This window comes from Mastomys coucha, unplaced genomic scaffold, assembly GCF_008632895.1.
Source record: "Mastomys coucha isolate ucsf_1 unplaced genomic scaffold, UCSF_Mcou_1 pScaffold16, whole genome shotgun sequence".
Lineage (NCBI taxonomy): Eukaryota > Metazoa > Chordata > Mammalia > Rodentia > Muridae > Mastomys > Mastomys coucha.
The window spans coordinates 11,541,251-11,563,045 of record NW_022196898.1 but is presented as its reverse complement, the minus strand read 5'-3'; the positions used below and the strand labels follow the sequence as shown (position 1 = coordinate 11,563,045).

At 41.7% G+C, this 21,795-nt stretch overlaps 1 protein-coding gene across 1 annotated transcript; it reads right to left on the bottom strand.

Annotated features, from left to right (window-relative positions):
* Positions 1 to 380: 380 nt before the first annotated feature.
* On the bottom strand, positions 381 to 2,902 carry Rap2b (RAP2B, member of RAS oncogene family). Its single transcript, XM_031373975.1, has one exon. The coding sequence runs from the start codon at positions 2,355 to 2,357 to the stop codon at positions 1,806 to 1,808; it is 552 nt and encodes a 183-aa protein (XP_031229835.1). The 5' UTR covers positions 2,358 to 2,902; the 3' UTR covers positions 381 to 1,805.
* Between the last annotated feature and the right edge of the window lie 18,893 nt (positions 2,903 to 21,795).

Genomic DNA, 21,795 nt, shown 5'->3' with positions numbered 1-21,795 from the left:
TTATACTGCTAGGTCCATGTTGCTTTCCCAGACTGAAGAGGGCTTTATTACCGGGGAGGGGGGGGAAGGGCTTGCCCTTTGCTACCAACAGTAAAGGCCACTGCTCTTCTTCAGCAGAGCAGTACCAATACACTTCCTCATCTGGGGAGTCAGATGCCATGGTCATACCCCCTGATGCTTAGGCCTTGAAACTATTCTCCATGTTTAAAGACTTGATAACACTGTTATCCATTTTTTCATAGAAATAATTCTATCTTCAAAATTTGACAAATAACTCTGGAAGGCATCATGGACCAGCCCTGTCCACCTTCCTCCGCCTGGTACCATTTTTTTTTTGAGACTGTAAATCACAGAATATGAAACACAAAAACACAAATAGGTGGGTTTCTTTAAAAATGGCAGTTGTATTAAAAGTCTTAAAATGAAGAGACAGTGACTAAATGAGTGGAAATAAAAGTTACAACTTGTTAAAATTCTTTTGGTACATCACAATAAAATTTTGCTCTTTGCTTCTGGAGGAACACTCTATAACAAGTAACAGACACTTCAAAAACAACAGAAAAGGGGAGCTAAAACCTGAAATTTGAACAAAATGAAGGGGGGAAAAATTTAAGACTTATGGGCTTAACATTTAAAAAAAAAAAAAGGTCAAATGAATGAAGCAATTCATGGAATAACAGGCCCTATTTGTCCTGGCTCTTTCAGGAAGATGCTTAAAGTAGTTTTGGGGAAAGCACAACAGCAGATTCTGGGATATGGTGGGAATTCACAGGTTGGCACCGGCTGGAACAGCTGAGTTTGAAGGCACTCTGCAGACACAGGGGTGCTGGGGGCCCTGAATCACATTTACAAAGTCTTTGTATTGTATTTTTAAAAGCTAGTCAGCAAAATCTGTCACTGCCAACCACAAAGAAAAAAAAAAGCTATACTTACACTCACACACACACACACACACAATAGCACACACAAAAAATGTGCAGATTTGTAACATTTTTCACAGCTGATTAAAAAAAAATACTACCATTCTCCCCCCAGACTCCCCTTTGATACAGTAGGTAATCAAAATAGATTTTTTTCCCACAAATATCAGCAGACACTTCCTGGCACCCCACACTGTATTGGCATCAGTGTTAAACAGTCCCAGTTCACATGTGCAATACTTCAGATTGGATACACTGTAACAAGAACCCAACTTTGCATAGACATCCTCAGAATCATAATCAGTCCCTGGGTTGCCCTTCCAAGCTGGCCGAAAAGGAACCCCTGATCTTAAATTTCCAAATAATTCTGGAAAAAAAAAAGTTTCGTCCCCTCTTCTGGCTCCTTCATATGATTTTCTTGTACCTCTTTCCTTGTGTTAAAACTTGGAACTATGAACAGTTGCTTGGGGGAACCCTCCCCCGCTGCCTCCTTCCCCTCCACTTCCTCTGCTTCCCCACCCCCATTTTTTTTTCAGGCTTGAAACTTTTGCTTGCCGGTGTCAAGCAACCAATACAGAGCCTTAATGGCTACTTAAACGGAGAAATATGCATGAACCAAAATCAACGAGGAACGTACGCGCTGTATAGAGCCATTTTTTTTCCAATCAGGGTCTCAGATACTCAGCAACGGACACCCTCTCAGACCCGGGCTGAAGGCTAGGCTAGGGATGCTGGCCACACAAGTCAGCCAGGTTCCTCGGACATCCCAGCCAACACAACAAAGTCGTCTCCAATCTCAAAGCAAGAAGACAATCACATTAAGAGAATCGGGTGCGTTTGGCTTTGTGCACAGAGCGTGGCCAGCGCCCGGCGGCAGAAGGCGCTTCACAGGATCACGCAGGCCGAGCAGCAGCCCTCGTCGCCGTTGGGCTGTGCCGCGTAGTTCATCTGCCTCACGATCTCTGCGAATAGCTCATCCACTGAGGCTTTGTTTTTGGCCGATGTCTCCATGAAGGGGCAGCTCCACTCCTCCGCCAGGGCCTTACCCTCGCCATAGGAGACCTCACGTTCGCCCTCCAGGTCCACCTTGTTGCCTACCAGGATCATGGGTACGCGCTCGTACCGCTTCACGCGGATGATCTGGTCCCGCATGGGCTTGATGTCCTGGAAGCTCTGCTGGTTGACCAGGCTGTAGACGAGGATGAAGCCCTGGCCATTCTTGATGTACAGGTCCCGCATAGAGGCGAACTGCTCGGTGCCCGCGGTGTCCAGGATCTCCAGCACCGACGGTGACGAGTCCACCTCAATCTCCTTGCGGTAAAAGTCCTCGATGGTCGGGTCGTACTTCTCGATGAAGGAACCTGTTACGAACTGCACGGTGAGCGCGGACTTGCCCACGCCGCCCGAGCCCAGTACCACCACTTTGTACTCTCTCATGGCTCCGTCGGCGCCCTCGTCGCGCCTGCAGCGGCCCCGTCGGGGCTGCGCGCCGGGGAAGGCTGGGCTGGGCGGACGGGTGGACTTCTCCCCTTTCTCAACTCCGCAGGAAAAACCCCGGCGACACTAGCCCGGTAGCACGGGCTCGCCGACAGGCTAGCAGAGCCCCGCGCCGGGCCGACCGGCAGCGGGGGCGCGTCCCTAGGGCGCGTGTCCCGGGCCCCGCAGCAGCCCTGGCGGAGGACCCTGAGGACAATGCGCGCAGCCGGAGCAAGACAACGGCTGGAGCTCTTCGCCACGGCAGTCTGGGATGGTCGGGAGGCGGTGGCGGCTGGTTGCAGAGGCGGCTGCTAATTGCGCGTCCGGCAGAGACACGCGTGGCATGAGTCCCCGCGGAACGTGCGTCCAGCTCCGCGGCCCAACACTCTCTCCTCTCTCTCTCCCGCAGCCTCCGTTGGGCGAGGGCTTCCTACTCGCCGCGCGCAGCCCGGCCCTCCCCGCCCCAGCCGAGCATGCCCAGTGCGCAGCTCGCGGTGCCCCGCCCGAGCTCCGCTCCGGCTTTTCCGCCGCATCGGGAGGGGGCGTGTCAGGGGCGTGTTTAACACGGACTGGGCGGGGCGGGGCGGGGCGGGGCGGGGCGGCGCGAATCTTGGAACTGGGCAGTCCTGCTTGGGTGCGTTTGTAAGTAGAAAGCTCTCCAAACCGAAGCCATCTCAGTCGGGGCTCTGCGGCCGGGGGGTACCTATGGGGGCAGCAGGCAGCGGCTGGCTGGGACCTCCTCGTCGGCTTGCGCTGTTACATCTGTCCCCGAGCCCAGGCCGCTGCGCGCCAAACAGGATCGTACGCCTGCAGGGCATTTGGCAGGCCGGGGAAGGTAACAGAGGTTCGTGCCCCCGCTTAGCCTGGTGTTCGTCACTCCCCAGCGAAGAACTTGGCCTGAGTCCCTGTCCGGACAAGGAGCTAGGGGTGGGAATCTGTGGGGCACCGCAGCCTTCGGGGCAGGAGTTACCGGGTCATCCTATTTCCCCTTTGGCTAGAGCCAAAATGCGGCTAGTGGATCGAGCCCCGCGGCTCCCTCACCGAGTCAGGGCATGCTCAGTCGGCGAAGCAGGTTTGGGGCTTGCAAGTAGGAAGGTTTCGCACCGCACACCCACACGCCAGCTCAAATTACCTCTCCCAGACTCCCAACTCATTGGTCCCAGGATGTGAGTCTCACACCCCCAAATGTTTTCCCATTGGCTGTTGCCGAGGTTTTGTCACTTTAGACGGCTTCATTGGCTGGAAAGTCGCCTCCGCTCAGGATTGGTTATTTATAGAGATTGAGTGGAGAGGCGGAGGCCCAGCTGTTCCTTCTCCACTGCTCCCCGCCCCCTTCCACCCACTGCCCGGGCTTGTGCCTCTGAAGCTGAGCGGGGAAAAGAAGGAATTTAGGTGGAGTGCTCCGAACTAAATATAGTCCTTTGTTGGTGTTCAGGAGGTAGTCTGACTTCTTTAAGCCCAGTCACGACCGTCCCTTAAAGGGAGCAGCTAGAGCTCATTGCTGCTCCCTGTCTGCAAGAAACCCTAAAGTTCCTAACTTGATCTTTGCGGGAAGAAGGCTGGGATGAGCAATGAGCTACCGCAAGTTCGTCCCCATCAGGGGAGGTGGGGCTGCCCGGGCTTGCCTGTTCCAAAAGCTCTGCTTGGTGGGGAGGGCAGTCTCAAGACTTGGCTCTGCTCACTTGCACGGGGATGCGAGGTGACGCCTGGACTTGTCCCGAGTCTCACTCGTTCCTTGCTAGGAGGGATGTTGAGACCTGTCAGTGTACTGCACTGGCAGCGGGAGCCCGGGGGCGCCGAGGGGTGGGGATCGGTTTTGGGTCCAGTCAACCCGAGCTAAGCAGCCAGCCTTGCTATCCGCTGTCACTAGCCTCTGCTTTAAACGTCCTCACTGAAGGAAGAACCGAGTAGTGTTCCTTTTGGTTCCAAGTCACAGCGGTACTCATGGCACCATTTGGAAGTGAACCTGCTCCAGATTCTTGGCTGCAGGCCCCAGTGTCCGCTGCGGCAAGTTCCAGCCAGCAGAGCCAGGCAGGACCTCAGTATAATCCTGTGCCTTATTGAAGTGGTGGTGCTTTCTCTCCGCCTTGGCTCTGCCTTTTAGTGGAGGAAGGGTTTTCATGGTCGACTACTGACTGCTTCGATATAATTATGCTTATATAATTCTTCAGAGAATTATCCCTTAATCAAACTTTAATACAGCTGGCTAGAACCCTGCCAACATTCTGCCAGTGTTTAATGTCTGCCAAGTGTTTTGCGCGCACTATCTCAATTACCCCTCCTAATAATAATTACTTTTATGCCCATTTTAAGGATGAAGAAACTGAGGCTCCCAGGTGTTCAATAGCTTGCCCAAGACTGGCAAAGCCAGGATTACAACCTAGCTGTTTGATTGGAGAGCAGTCAAACGGCTAATGTACTTTCCCACAAGATTATCCCCAGCTTTTCTTCTCAAGTAGAATTTAGTAACAACACTATCAGAGGAGGACCCTCTGCTATGACCATGCTTTGCTCTCTTCTTGTGGTGATGACGTCTCTTTGGATGGTGCTTCTTCACCTAAATTATGGCTTCAAGGGATGGGGATTCTGAAATACCTTTCTGTGTGGTGCCAAGCCCACCTCCAGGATCCTTTGGGGGACTCCCAACTACCTATATCCAGTTAATAATTCTTTGTTGGGCTGTGTACTTTATTAAGGTGCTGTGGGCCCACAAAGGTGTGTGTTTTTTTTTTTTAGTAACCTGAAAGGAAATGCTTCCTGCTTATATATGTAGTCTGTCATTTCAAGCTTTGGACTTCACTCAGTGACTACCTGGGTCCTTGGACAAGTCCACGGATCTTTCTAACCTTAGTTTGCCTATCTCTAAAGCAGTGATGATGAAATCGGCCCCACCCCCAGGACTGTACTGAACATCGAGGCCCTCTATTTACAGCAGAGAGGTGAGCAGAGTCAGAGCCTAGGTGTCCTGGCTGCCCTCTGCAGCAGTTTGCTGCATTCCAGGAGAGGATAATGAACAGACAGTGGATAGATAATAACACCCATTAAAGCCATTGTGCACCAGACGTTTATCAGTTACCACCCAGACCGAGCCGGGGAGGGGGGGTAAGGGGAGGATAGGGTGTGGGGGTGTGGGGGGGGGCAGCCCCATCTAGAAGAGATATCCATGTGAACAAGTAAAAATGGTAGGTAATACCGAAGCGTGATGGCTTTTTTCTAGAACAGAAAAAAAATGTTATCATTTGACAGCATTCTATTTGGCATTTTTCAGTAGCATTTTTTAACTACATCCTAATTATTTCCCTCAGATAAGATACACATGGGGTATTATGATTCAATATGAAGCCAAGGGTCCAAAAAGTTTTAGGAGGGTTGCCAGAGATTGAACCATTGTTTACCATGAGAACTAAGTGGCATACCATTGAACTATGTATTCAACAATGTATTTGTATGTATGTGTTGTGAGTAGCTAGGCCTGGATTGCTCAACTTGGCTTAAAGTGTACATATTTTAAAGTTGATCACTTCCTTGTATCAAAGTTTTATTTGTTTTGTTTTGATTTTTTTATGTCATTATCTGTCCCATGCTATAAGGATTTACAGAGCTAAGTCTGATTACCCTAAGTACCATGTGAAATGTTAGAAGGCAGTACCACACCTGGTTTATCTTAGAGCCTCCCATGGTTCATGATGTTTATTATGATAAGAGATCCTCAATAAATACCCATCAGTACATAGGTAAATTGTTGCTTTTCTGAGCTCTTTCTTTAGTAGAAGATTATGACAATCCTTCATAAGCCAGGACAACCCCTTGGTCCAAAGAAAACTATATCCCAGTGGCCAAGAATCTAAGTCCTGAAGATGCTGGAGTAATGACAAGAAACCACACTGTCATGAGTGGACACACAGAAATAATGCTGTCCATGGGAGAGGCACTCCAGCTTCAGAGGACAAATGCCTTCTGTGAAAATGACCCTATGTTCTGACAATGTGAAAAGGTCTTTTTTTTTTTTTTTTTGGAAAACAGCTTAAAAGAAATTATATAAGGGCAGCTTAAACTGATATGCCTGGTAAACAGAAGCCCACCTTTGATCTTCGCATTCGCAGAACAGTTGCTAAGTACCTTATGAAATGCAGGTCTGGGCCTGCTAGGAAAGCAGGGATGCTACAAGGTGAGTCTTTAAAGCTCTCAAGCTGAAAACTGCTCTGTTGCACAGCCCATTCATACAAAGAAGCTGCTTTAACGGTGTACATAGATCTCCCAGAGCTAACTACAGGAACTCAAATCATTTTAAACTCTCCTAATTTTGAAAATGTCAAGAGTAAGTTGGCAGTGACTATATCATAATTTTAAAGTAGACGACTAATGATTTTCCAGAGTTCTCAAAAAGTATATTTCAAAATAATTGAACTTCTGATACTAGAACCACCTAGCTGCTTTAGGGTTTTAGCAAAGATACTTTTAAAATAAACAACAAGAAGCATCTCTGAAAATATTTTCTAATTCAGGCAGTCATTGCTTCATAGGGTTGGTGTTACACTTCGAATGGCCGACATATTTCGCATTATTTCATATACAACCCTGTTACTGATTGAGCAGCCATCTTGTAAGAACAAGCATTGGCCAGTCTTGAAGAGATCTAGAGTCTTAGAACCATCAGGAACAGCTTAGAATTATGACTAAGGTGAAGAGTCCTGCTCAGTCTTATTCCTGCAGTGGCTATGGCTGTCTAGGTTACTTGCACTCTGATCTCTTTTGTCTTTTTTCAACTATTCTTCAAAATAATGTACATGGAATAATTTTCAATTAAATAACCTCTGAAAATCATTCAACCTCTACAAAATCTACCTACCCCCCCCCACACACACAATATTAGGAGAATAAAATCAACGATTACCTCATTTGTCTCTTTTTATCAGTCTAGTATTGCACAGTATGCTCAACAAATAAATTAATATAGATGTTAATATTGAGAGTTAAATCTATTCATCTCAATAAAGAAATTGTCATAGGCTGAGATGTCTTGGGGGACTAGGCTGACTGAGCACAATGATTCAGTAGATTTGCACCCATCTCAGTATATGCCCATTTTTTGAATGGCTTGGCATATGTTAATTCTTTCAGTCAGTTTTAGAAAACAATGTCAAAATCCCTTCTCTTAAGGGTAAATGATCTGACCTTTTGTCTTGGGTCTCAGATCTGCCAGAGACTTCATCAGTGGGGAAGACCCCTGTTCCTCCTGCAACACAACTTTATTTGGTGAAAGTACAGAGGAAGCTTGAGGAAGGAAGCATTTAGAGAGATTTTAGTTGATCTAGGTTTTCTTGGTTGAAAGAGCCATCTCAAACCCCCGTCTGCTTAAGATTCCTCTCCTCAGAACGTTCTGTTCCAGAGAACCAAATATAGAAATAGGAGAAATTGCTCAGCTCCATTACAAAGAATTTGTCTCTCTTTCTTTTTCCTCACAAACCACTGGATGAAAGGAGCCCCCCTTTCCCCTGCAGGGATGAAGGCACAGCACTTCCCCTGACATGGTTGAAGCCTAGCAGTGCTCTGCAGTTGTGACTCCTCCAACTCTTGCAGCCTGTGGTTCTGAGGGAGACAATGAGGGCCTGTGCAAAGGAACGGAAGTCTCACTTGTAAATTATCACCAGCAGTGGGGTCTGCTTTATAGAATCTGCCTAATAGGGACTCTGTTTTACTGGGAATTACATAATTGAGCAATCAGAAAGTAGTATAGTATATATGCAAGCTATAGCTTAGGAAGACCATACCTCAGAGCAGAAAATGGTTTTGTGTTGTTTTCAGGCCTGTTAGTAATGCTTGTAAGAAAATATATTTAAAGCCTCCTATGTACCAAATGATTACTGTTAGTTATTCAGCATTTGTAATACATTGTACGTTAAATATTATAAGTGTGTGCCTCAAATGTTTTCTGTAAAGGGATACATCATAAATATGTCAAGTTCTTTTCTAGGCCATAACACCTCTTTACTACTTCTAGGTTTCATCTAGCACACAAGCCTCCTTAGACAATATGCAAATAAATGGTCCTGGCAGAGTGCCAACGACAGCTCCTTTGTGGAAACAGGTGGTGGACTGCATTTGGCTTGCAAGCCCATGGTTTGTTGATTTCTAAGCCATGAATTGAAGGGAATGGGAGGAAAATCCTTATTTGTTGCCAGGATGCATTTAAGTAAAAATGGACTACTAGTCTGTCAATGGATGTAGTTACACTTTTGGCTATAATCAATGGGAAATTGTTCATCAAATACTGCGTATATATCAACAGATGAAACTCAGTTTATATAATTTATAAATGCTCATATTGCTATTCTTACACAAATATCAAAGGCATTAGCTGGGCTTTATTATTTTTACCTCTTTCCTATTTATTTTCAGTTAATTGATTTTTAATTTCCTATTTATTTTTAATAATATGGATTATATTTGTTATATAATATATTGCATATATATACTATACTATACATATAAAATACATGTGTCACATATAACAACAGTCATATACATATGTGTATATGTATACATATATATGTATATATATATATATTCCTTACTGTCATTTATAGATATACCTTGGAAATAATTTTATTAACTTGTGATTAGCTTTTGATTTTAAATGACTTTTAAATTAAAAATTTAAAAATATTCTTTTTCTGAATTTGCCCTTTTCCTATTGGGTTTCCTTTGTAGATTTCATGCCACAGGTAGGAAGACCCCTTAATTTTCATAAGCTGGTGTTTTCTTCTAGCATGTCTATGGTTATGTATTGGCTTACTGTTCAAATGAAGACGAAAGACATAAAATAGAAACCTGAGTAATGGGATGTCCAAGGAACAACAGCTTCTGAGGAGAAAGAGAGGGGAATCTAAAAATATGGATCACTGGAGGAAGCATCTTTCCTCTGGAAAGAGATAGAAAAGCCTAGTGACCTGAAGATGAGCTGACATCCCAAAATCAAAGCACTGCAAACAACCTCATCAGCACTAAAAAATGGCAATGTGCCTGCTGGAAAGGGGAGCAGCCAGGTGTGGGTGGGGAGTCCCAGAAGCAATAAAGCTGCTTGTCACACCGTCTGTGTTGCACATGGCACAAAGATGCTAGGTGGTTAACTTTGAGTACTTGAATTTATGGACATCCCAGCTCACATTCTCAAAAATGTAGATGGCGATAATTCCTTTCAGGTGTGCCAGATCAAAATCAATTGAAATGTCCACAGGTTTTTTTTTTTTTCCAACACATATAATAACATGGTTATAAAATGAACTATACATCTTTCAAGTGTATAGAAGTGTACCAGAAGTACATTTCTGACCATTGTAATTAAAAATCCAATACAAAGAGAAAATTACATGAGCTCAAGAAAATTGTCCCCAATGTGATCTTTTCATTTCCCCTTCTATCAAAGGAATGCTAAGCTACAATGAAGCCTGACTATACTTTCAGACAATTAGTCATTGTGAGTAGCTTTTCTTGGATGTTGTACAGAAAATGTTTATGTTATTTGAGGTATTGCTACAATAATAAAAATACCTATATCCATTTTAGTGGCTATTTCTGGTTGTCAACTTGACTATATCTGGAATGAACTACAGTCCAGAATTGGAAGGCTCACCTGTGATCCTAATCTGGAGGCTGAGATATGTAAATTTTTTTTTTTTTTCCGAGATAGGGTTTCTCTGTGTAGTAGTCCTGGCTGTCCTGCAACTCACTGTACATAAACCAGGCTGGCCTCAAACTCAGAAATCCACCAGCCACTGCCTCCCAAGTGCTGGGATTAAAGGCGTGTGCCACCACTGCCTGGTGAGATACAAGTTTCTGAACTGGATCTTGGCATAGAGATCTTGAGGCATAGTGGCTATGGATCCCAGAAGATTAAGATAGGGAGATCTCTGAGTTCAAGGTCATTGGAGACAGAGTAAATCCAAGATCCAGGCATGGTGGCACACACCTTTAATCTGGGCCACACCTTCTGCTGGAGATCTAAGAACATTGGAAGAAGGAAAATTTACTCTCTCTCTTCTTCACCTGCTTGCCTTGTGGGACTGAGCAACTGCTAGATCTTCGGACTTCCATTCACAGCTGCTTATGACCATTGTTGGGGAGTTGGACTATAATATCAACAAATTCCCTTACTATATAGAGACTACCCATAAGTTCTATGACTCTAGAGAATCCTGACTAATACATCCCTTTTCATTATGTAAGCGGTAGATCCTTGTCATAAAAGTGTCAGGATATGTAGAAAAGTAAGAAATTAAAAAGAAATCATTTAAAACATACCTTAATATTTTGGTTGATAGTCTTTTGTCTTTATAAAAATTGTTTTCTGAACAAGGTTAGGTCTCTCATGACTGCCTTAACTTATAGCTCAATTTAGACTCTATGTATTCTGTACTTCTTCTGCAAAAAGGGATTAATTTTAAAGGCCTAAATACCAGCTTAGTGGATAGTTTTCTTCTTATTTAATTATCTCTTTAGGGGAATCTCATATCTATTTTTCTAATATTTTTACAATCAAAAGTTACCCAGAAGTTGCCTTATTGACAAGGTTCCCGAGCCAAACTATTTGGGACTATTTTTCCTGTTTTTTCCTGAACGTGGAATAATGCACACCCAGGTTCATGACCTGGACATGGCTGCCTGTTTGTATAATCAGCTAGTCAGTCAATAGCTTTAGGCACATTCTTCCCAGGGGTTCTGTCACTCTCCAGAGATGATCTTCTCCTTTGTGGTTAGCAGTGCCCATTGAGATGTCAGCGCCATTCAAAGCACTGGTAGTGACTTCTGTATTACCCACACATTTCTGCCCTCTTTGTCAGAATGCACCCAGGCTTCTCTCTGTTTTCTCTGAGTATTACAGAGGCTTAAAAGAAATCTGCCCCTTACTTTCCCCAAATTCTATCCCAGTATGTTTGGGAAATGGCTTATTCTCAACTATGAAAGTTATTGGAAATCAGGTTATTTTTGCTGACATTATTTAAGACCAAACATTTCCTTGAAGCATCCTCAGAGTGTCTATGTTGTGTTCTATAACGTCGCTCCAAATCCGATTCTGAGTGCACAGCACACTTAACCTTCTGTAGACCTTCTTGGGAAGCAATGTGGACAAACAGAAACAGAAGCTGCCTTGGCTCAGATGCAAGATTATTGTATAAGTTTCGGGGTTTTTACTGAACATGGAAATCTATGGTTTGTTGATTTCTAAACCATGAATGGAGGAGAGCAGGGGAAAAATATCCTTTTTTTGTTGCCATACTGTCTTTAAATAAAAGTGAACTACTAGTCTTTTAAAAGATGTAGTTACACTTTTGGCTACAGTCAATGGGAAAATGGCAGGCAAATAATGGGTATAAATCAACAGATGAAACTCAGTTTATATAATTTATAAATGCTTATATTGCTATTTTTATAAAAATGTCAAAGGCATTAGCCAGGCTTTATTATTTTTATTTCTTTTCTGGTTATTTTTAATTTAATATTAATTTAATGTTTTAAATTTAATTTTAATTATGGATTATGTTTATTATGTAATGTATATTGCATATATACTATATATAATACATATATAGAATGTTCCTATAGAAGCAGTATAGTTTAAGTATGGGAAACCACTTTTGATATTTCCCTACCATCTTTTTTTGCATGTGAGGACCAATTTGTATAGTTTTGGGTTATAATGTCAAAATGCTTAATTTTATAAACTGCTATCTGAGTTGCTGAATTGAGTGTCATAAAATATTGCTGAATGAATTTTGGCTTGGGATTAGAATGGAAGTTACAGCAACTTAAATAAAATTATTTCTGCCATTTTATAGGATGTATTTTTTAAAACCAATATTCTCAGAATTGATGATTATATAATAAATATCAATCAACTCAAAAAAAAAAAAAAACCCAACTGAAGATTCTCTGTGTCCTGTAGTCTGCAGTATCAAGCAATCAACAAAGATTTAATTCTTAATGTAAAAATAAACCCAGTACATTCATCTCATTAGTATGGAAATTTGCTTTCATGTTTAACAAATGGTAAATTACATGTATAACAAGAACTATTTTAAGATGAATTTATGTTTCGATATCAGTAAATGTTTTATTTGCATATCCATTTTACATTCTTATATACCCCAAATCACTTAGAAATTTCTCAGGCAGAAATTGTTTGAAAATGTACAAAATTTAAGAAGCCCTGTGCCATTTTATAGTAGTCCAAGTCACCTTTGGGAAAACATGATTCAAGCTTAGAAGTGTGATCCAAGGACAGCAGAAATCCTCAAATGGAGATGTGAGTTAAATACAGAGTTCATATCAGACATAAGATCTTGATATGGACACAGTTTCTCCCAGGAAGATGAGATTCAAGAAATGAACTAACTCCCAAGACACCAGGGATGCTCGAGGCATGGATTCCCAAACACTTGGTGCCAGGTTTTCAGGACAAGTAGCTAAAGAAGCTAGACCTGACATGACAGCCAGCAATGACGTACAAAAGTGACAGTCACAGATATTGATGCCTGTAGAAAAACCTCAGTATAATGAGCTAATGCAGGAATATAGTCGGCCCACCAAGCAGTCAAGAAGGCTGTCCAGAAAAAGGGCCAGCAAGGCAAGCCTATAGGCTCTAAATGCTGTTTGTGAAGAATAAAAAGGGGGTCTGGACTTACCCACTGGGCTTAGAAGAAACTAAGATAAAATAACAGCAGTAGCAGTAACAACTAAAACAATAATGATAGTAATAGTAATAATAACAATGTATAATTATCCTTATCCCTGTAGCAGCTTAATGGAGGAAATTATGATACACAAGAGGTTGTTTAGAAAGGATTACTCAATAAGCCACAAATATTTCTCTCCGCATCCCTTGCCCCTCCGTGTTCTTCTGGCTTTATTTTTAATATCTTCTAAAGTGAACTCTCAAAGAGGATTAGGAGTGTCTATAACTTGAAGGAACAGGAAATCCAAACAAGGGGATAGAGTGCTAAACAAACCTTTATTGAGCATGTGACAAAAAGTTTATAACTGGAGGGCTTTTGGCTTAGTTTGAGACCTCAGTGAAATCAGAAATTAGGTCAGCTTTTGTGACAAAAAGGATGGGCTTGGATATCAAGATAAAGTTTATATAAGGAGGGTCTTCTGTCTTTTCATACACTGCAAATCTCACAGACTTTCAAAGTTCTTTGACTAAGACCTGCAGTAATTGTAGTTCAAGCTGCAAGGGAAGCTAAGAATCTTAGCTTTCCCCTTTTCACCTTTCACAATGGGAGGAGATGCCTAAAGAAAAACACATTGAAACTAGCCCTAAAAACACACTGTAACTAGTCCTAAAGAAAAACACACTGAAACCATTGAAACGAGTATTGAACTAGCCAGCCTGTCCTGCCAACAACGTCAAATCCCAAACCTATCTCAGAGATACAGTCTTTCAACTAAAGTTGTGAAGAATTTCACTCTGCTTCTCCAATAGGTTTCATGTAAGAGATGGGTACAATCTCTTATTTTTCATTACAAACTACACTTTACAAACCTTGATTTATTTTGAGGTTGGTTATAAATCATGCGAAGACTTGTTTGTTTGCCTATGATAGGAAAGCTCTAACTCAGCACTTTGTTCACAGCAAATACTCCACTAACAAGCTTCATTCTAAATAAGGACTTAATGTATAGATTTCCACAAAACTGAGAAAAAAAAAAACTTATATTTTGATTCCAGATTTCTAAAACCTCATGAAACAGAGAAAACCTAGGACTTAGCCTCACTGACTTTCATTTAAAATGTGAATAGCTTCAAAAATGTGAGATAACTTAATGTCTGTGACAACTAGTATTCAGAATAACTCCCATGTGTCCTACCTTTCTATACTCACATTTGAATTTCTTCACCCATAATCCATCAAGGCTAGCAAGAATGATGAACAGAACATTAAAAAGCGATAGCAGTTCACTCTCTAGGCTAGATTGTTATAGATTGAGGCTTCTGCCTCTCCTGAATTTCTCATCTTGGACAAAGCCAGCCTCTCTGTCTTCCAGATATCCAATCAACTACTTTTAAATAGGCTCTATGTGCAATCTACCCAACCTGGTAGTCAACCGAAGCAGAGAAGCTAGAAGTTAATCCTCAGCATTATCTATCGATGGTAACTCCACAGAAAACCTTGGATACAACTACCCAGCTTACCTATTCTAAGGTTCCTGGCCTTAGAGACCAAGTGAGAAAAATGTTTCTTGCTTTAAGTTGGTAAGGTTTTGAGCAACAGGTTATACAAAAGTATGCAACTTATAAATCTTCCCTTAAATATCAAGATCCTAACTATACATGGATATATATTTATACAAATCATGAAGCTGATAACATATGTGAAACTGTCCAACGTGGGCCCTATGTTAACATAGTTAAACATAGAAAATGAGTACTTGCCAAAATCTATTTGTTGGTGACTTTGTTTATTTTACATCTTTAACTTTTGAAGGACTTCTACTTAGGATTAGCATAATTAAAATAAAACCTATATGTCTTTTGCTTTTTCCTAGTACCATGGCAGAATGCATGTCATCCAGCAGAACTGACCATGACATTACCTTGGCACTCTATGACTCTGAATGATTTTGTTACGTACAATTATGCTTAATCACAAATATCTTCATCAGGATGCCTCATGGCAATGTCTGGAACATAATGGTCTACTGTGACTGCATCTCCTTTCCCAAGTCTCTGAAATAGGGAGTGTCTGGTAAGGATGGCTGCATGCCATGTACTCACATTGTTACAGCATTCCTTCCAGTTTCCTTTTACCTTTATGCTTTGACCTTTGCCACTGCCCTATACCACTCCAATCTCGGGTACCATCACTAGCGCTATTGTCAACTTGGCTATGTGGCTTCATACTATTGATGCCATGTTACTTTTTATACATTACAGACACACTTCTTTTCCTATCTCTACACTACTTCTACATGTTAATTCTTTTTAATTGCCAAACAGATTGCATAAACACGTGAGCATATATATGTACACACATGCAGTTATGTTTGTGCATTATGTCCAGTTATCACATTAATTTCTTGGCTACAATAGTATATAGAAATAGCATTTGGTTCATTGAACTCTATTCCTTTCCTTCATAAGTGTGTTGTGTGTACATGTGTGTATATGTATATATGCATATATGTATGCACGCATATATATATATGTATAAATGCATATGCACATATGTACATGTGTGCATATATGTGTATGCATACATGTGTGTATATGTATATATGGATATATGTCTGTGGAGGCCAAAAATGGAGATTGATGACCCTTAGGTAACAGTTTCCTTGTAGACTGAAACATTCAATCCTGCAGAGAAGTTCCTTAAACATGAAGGTCAACAACTCAAAATGGCTTTAGGAAGTCCCTGAAACTGACTAGGGACTTCACTAGGTCTCCCTGCAACAGTAGGTAATAAAAGCTCAGAGTCCCTTTCAGACTAGTTAAGCTATAGAGATAACTGTTGAGGGCAGGCCAGCTGCCTGGAAGAAGCAGAAATCAGCCAAGATGTATGGAAGAGGGTCAAACCAACAATGCCACCTGTAAAGGACACTCTCAAACATGTTGAGCAGCCTGCAGGCTGTGCAGTGTGGACTTTAGTGATGCATTTGTCTTTGACTCATCTTTTCTCCTGAAAGTAACCCTTACCCATATTTTACTGATATCCTCAATAAAGCTTACTGGCTCACCAACCTGAACTTTGGTGTGATCCTCACTCTGTTCTGTCATGGGTTCTCTATCTGGGGTGAGTAGTGTAATCTATCTTGAAGGGATTTTAGCAAGCCCTAGCATGATGAGCATGTCTCTGGCAGGCCTTGCCCTCCTCCATTCCCTCTGCCTTGCTAAAAACCTACAGCTAGCCACCAAAGTCCATTCCCTTATTTGGCCACTTCCTCCTTCTAAGGCTGACTACCAAGGTTCGGCTATCAAAATATTGAAGTCCAGCAATCAAAAGCCCCCTTTGGCTGACCTAATTAACAGGCCCAATTAAAATTAAACACCTCATCCTAACGCAGGGTTTCCCTTTTCCCCTTTATGAGCTACCATTTTCTTATGTGTCACATGTCTCCTTTCTATCCAGAGGCAGTCCTCCCAAGACATATATCCCCACTTTCCCTTGTTCCCTTTCCCTTTCTCCCTCATCCTCTATCTCCTGTCTTTGTCTCTTATTCCTTACCCTTTGTCTCTCTGAGGAAAATAAATCTTTGTGCAGAGAACTAGATTTTGGGGTGTCCTAAGCTGATACAAGTTCCTTTCTTGTCTCCCCTAAAAGTTTTGTCATAGGACAATGCCTTCCTTGATTGTTCTCCACTTTATTTATTGAGGTGAGGTCTCCCACTGAAACCAGATCTAGCTACCCAAGTTGCCCCTGGGATCCCCTGTCTGCATGGCAGTAAATGAATGCCCTGTATTTATGGGAGTCCTGTCTTCAGTCTCCACACTTGCAGAACAAGCACTTTACCACTGAGTCATCTCCCCAACCTTATAGATTATGGGGTCAAGCTAAATGAAAATGATGGACTCTTTGCTAAAAAATGATTACAGGGGTTGGAGAGATGACCCAGCAATTAAGAGCACTGGCTACTCTTCCAGACAATTGGGATGGAATTTCCAGCACCTACATGGTGGTTCACAGCTGCTTGGAACTTCAGATCCAAGGAATCCAATGCCCTTTAAAGGCCTCTTGGGCACTGTAGGCCCATGGCACACAGACATGCATGCAGACAAAACACTCATGTGCATAAACTAAAACTAAGTAGCTCTTTAGACATTATTATGAATGCAGAGACAGAGCATGAACTGAGGGAGAGTCCTGTCAGTACCAGGCTCAGTGCAGCTACGATGCTCATTCTGACACGTGACTTTGAGTGCGCTCCTCAGGCTTTGTCTTGTTACTCAGGAGGATGGGAGTCACACTAATATCTGCTTCAGAAAAAGTTTGAAGTCAAATATTTTTGATAAGTATATGTTTGCAAGTTTGTTGTTCTATAATTATAAGCAGGAACTAGAGAAATGAATCCAAATGATCATTCCAGTTCTAAATATTGCTTTCCCTTGTATTAAACTGCAACCTACTGCTGTACCCTCAGCTGCTACAGGCTCAGCGCCAAGGACAGCTCACCCTGAAGCAACCTAGATTTCTTTCACAAAAATGAACCATTCTCTTCTTCCTCTCTTACAACTCTCCTTCAGTGCTGTATCCCTGCATTTCATGGTTTTTTTTTAACTTCTCTGATTACAATAAAGTTCTTTGAAGTTATTATTTTTAATAAAAGTAAACATTGGGGTAAACACTTAAGTCATTTGTTTCATGTGTAAATCTTACATAGGTGTCTATTAACTGAGGCTATATAAAAATTACAACACCTCAAAATAAAACCTAGGATGCTCAAAATTTAAATATGCATTGTTGTAAGGCCCCAGTGGTAAGTTCCTATACAACTTGAGAGGTTGTCTAATGAGGAAAACTGTGAAGTAGACACCAAATGTTTTATGATATTCATCAGTCTCCTTTCCATGTAAGAGAAACCACAACCGTCTTTCTGCGGGTTGTTTTTTAACATATTGATATAATATATTGGGCTGTGCCTTTTAGGTGTCAAACACTATTTGTCATAATTTTCCTTTATTTCTTTTCTTGGCATATTTTAGTTCTCACTAACACTTCAGATTCTTCTGACAAACAAGGGGCTTGTACACACTCAGTGGCAGATGGGCGTGTTCTCTGGGTATCTTTTTAGCATGAAGGAAATGTTCCTCTTCACGGCATCTGGGTAAAACGTGGAGTTCTGTCATAGCTCTGAAACACAGGCAGAAGTTAGAATCTCTGCTCCATGAGGTGACTCTGCAGGTAATCCTTTTCTATTTTTTTTTCCATCTCGAGCTTTGAAATCACAGAGGAAGTATGAGTTCACAAAAGCCGGTATACAAAGAGGTTTTTGGCTATTTCTTCTCATCAATCATTTTTATGGATGTTTTCCAATCACACTGCCCAGATGGCCACTTCACACGTCTATGGCAGCAACCACAACCTCATTGCAAATGTAAAGAAAGACCTAGAAGAATAGACTCTAAATGACTCTAAATGTATATATAAATACATAATGTTTTATTCATCTTCACTCATGAGTTCACTGCATAAATCCCACCTAAATGAATTATGACATTTGGTTGGCAAACATATGGCAATGTTCTCAATGACACAGGCATATGGTGAAATCATTCAATGAAAAATGCTATCATTTCCACAGGATAATTCATTTTAATCAACACAAAGACTTTACATGATTCTTTTCTCATTCTGCCAAGTCACTATACAGAAGGGGAAAGAACCAACTTATTCTAAAGAGACAATGACTGGGGAGAGTCTGACATTCTGCTAAGAGATTATTGATGCTGCATTTGTGCCATTCCTTCCTACCATATTTTTCCCCTTATGGCCAGAGATCAATGCCCACACATTTTGCAGGTTTTCAAAGTCAGTATTTTACTTCTTGGAAAGCCTTTATATGCACCATGGAGTCCTGAGGGATCTGATGGTTTCATTGCTTCTCTCTCTGTCTCTGTCTGTCTCTTTGTCTCTGTCTCTATCTCTGTCTCTCTCTCTCACTCTCTCTCTATCTCTCCCTCCCTCCCTCCCTTCTTCTCTCCCTCTCCTCCTCCCTCCCTCCCTCCTTCTTCCCCCTTTTTTTCTCAGTATGTCATATAATTGGGTTTCCCTCATCCATGAAGCTATCATCTTGTTTTTTTTATTTTGGGGGTGTCTGATATTGAACACAGAAACTTGACATGTCAAAGCATGTCTGCTACCACTGAGCTATCTATCCCCCTACTCCAGATGTTCTGGGCAGAGATGTAGTACCAACCTCTCTTCAGATTAACAGCAAAGCTTTGTCCCTGAGCCACACAGCCAGGAGTTGACTGAGGGCATATTATAGAACAGGCCTGACTTCCAACTTCCTTTGTGTTGTCCACAAATTAAGAATGGTTTTAAACATTTTTGTAAGTTAAAATAGATGAAGAATATTTAATGATAATGTAAAAATTTAAAATTTTAAAGTTTAAAGTTTACTATATCAATAAATAAATTTTAGTTGAACATAGATGTATTAATATAGACTGGCTTAAATTATTTCTTGTTAAGACTCCATTTGGAGCTCAGGTGGGGCTTGGACTCAAGATCCTCCTGCTTCAACTACCCTGTGCTGGGTAACAGGTATGTATGACCAGTTGTGGTTCTTCTTAGGATATAAGAGTTAGATTGATCAAATTGTTTCAAAGAGGTAGGGACTAGCCCACATATGGCTAATATGGCTCTTTATAAGAAATGTGTCATTTCTTGTGGTGCTTAACACACAATTTAGAATCATCTGAGAAGAGAGTCTAAAGGGATTGTTTAGATCTTGTTGGCCTATGGGCCTGTCTATGGGGTATGGGGTATGATCTTGGTTGCCTTTTTTTTTTTTTTTTTTTTTTTTGTCTTTTCGGACAGGGTTTCTTGGTGTAGGCTTGGCTATTCTCTTGTCTTCAGAGTGGTAAGATTAAGTTGGATGCTACTACCACCTGGGGTCTTGGTTCCTTTAATTGAGGTGGGCAACCTTCCCATTATTAATGCTATTGTCTCGTGGGTAGGTTTGTGTTCCAGATACCTAAGTGTAGCAAGGAGGCTGATGGGAGAGAAGCATGCATGCACTGATTTCTCTCTGCTCTTGACTATGGATATGAGGTGACTGTTTCAAGTCACTGCTGCCATGACTTTCCTACAGTGATATATTCTAACCTAGAATTGTGAGTTAATATATGCCTTTTTGTAGGGTCATGGTGGCACACACCTTTAATCCCAGCACTTGGGAGGCAGAGGCAGGCGGATTTCTGAGTTCGAGGCCAGCCTGGTCTACAGAGTGAGTTCCAGGGCAGCCAGGAACCCACAGAGAAACCCTGTCTCAGAAACAAACAAACAAACAAAAAGCAAACAAAACAAAACAAAAATATATGCCTTTTCTCCATTTAGTTGTTCTTTATCCCGATCTTTTATCCCAGCAAAAGAATCATCTGTCTGAGAAAAGAATCATCATAAACCCTCTTTAGTTATTTCTAGTTTAAAAAGTTCGTGTGCCTCCTGTATTGCTTACCAATACCATTCTTTTTCCTATGTGGACCTATGCTGTGGATGGACACAGAGGTTCTTGTGCTCACAGATAAGCATCAGAGAAACCAGGAATGTTAAACACGCACAAAGAAAGGTATGTATAACCTGTTTTCCACCCAGAAGGCTGGGAATAGAGGTGATGATTTGCCTAGGTGACCAATGAACTGTCTCTAGAGCCGGGCCACACCTGCCTCCTGCTCCCTTACTATCTACAACACCCCTAATCATTACCATTTCAGGCCATATTAACAGAACTCATGAAGCTATGCTTTAGATTTATTCAATTGCCTATTTACATTCATGCCAGATCTCCAAAGACCTGGTTCTACTAAGAAAAGATTGATAAATATTTGTTGAATAAGTATGGGATAAATAAACTGACCATAACCTCTGGGTTAAAGCTTCTTAATTATATATCTTTCTTTATAGATGAGGAAAGGAGTCCATTTCTTTTTAGAGGTTAGTCCATGATAACAGTAACAAGATTACAAATCACATACACAGTGTGCACACACAAAACTGGAGCAAAATGGAATGGCTCCATCTGACCTTTTGAGTCTGATGATACCAGGTCCATTCAGGAGGTGGCTGATTCCAGTGTGGACTCACTTAAGGGTCAAATGCAGGCACCCAGAGAGGAAGAAACAGACCCTCTCATGTTTCCTTCCCAATGCCATGGATTCCCCTGTAATTAAAGCCATTCACCTATTCCATCTTCTCTCTTGTTCACACGTCCTCAAATTACTTGACAGTAATTTACTTTGTATTATCGCACTCATAACATTTATTTTATTTTTATTCATTTACTTTGCCTACTTACATCTATGCTAGATCACTAAGGACTGCTCCAGGGCCTTTCATAACAAAAATCAGAACCATTTAGTTCTTATGCATTAACAATCCATTCCTAAGGACAGCTGTCATCTGTAGAGTCTATGTCCATTTCTAACCCCCTTAAGATACTAGAGATATCCCAAATAGGCACATGTCTCCAGAGATTCCAGTTGTAAATGAGACTTTGTTGTCACACAGGCCCTTGGGGATGCTACAGTGCTATCCCATGCCTCAAATGTGAGCTGTACACTGACTTGGCCCTCACTGAGCTCCAGAGAGAACAGTGATCTCCATATAAAGGAGAATTACTATTCTCAAGATCTACCTTTGAGTATTCCAGCCGACAGTCAGAGAAACTGATGTTCTCA

Bases quoted from the DNA above. Each gene is read 5' to 3' on its own strand.
- Rap2b (XM_031373975.1), bottom strand. From the start codon at position 2,357: ATGAGAGAGTACAAAGTGGTGGTACTGGGCTCGGGCGGCGTGGGCAAG.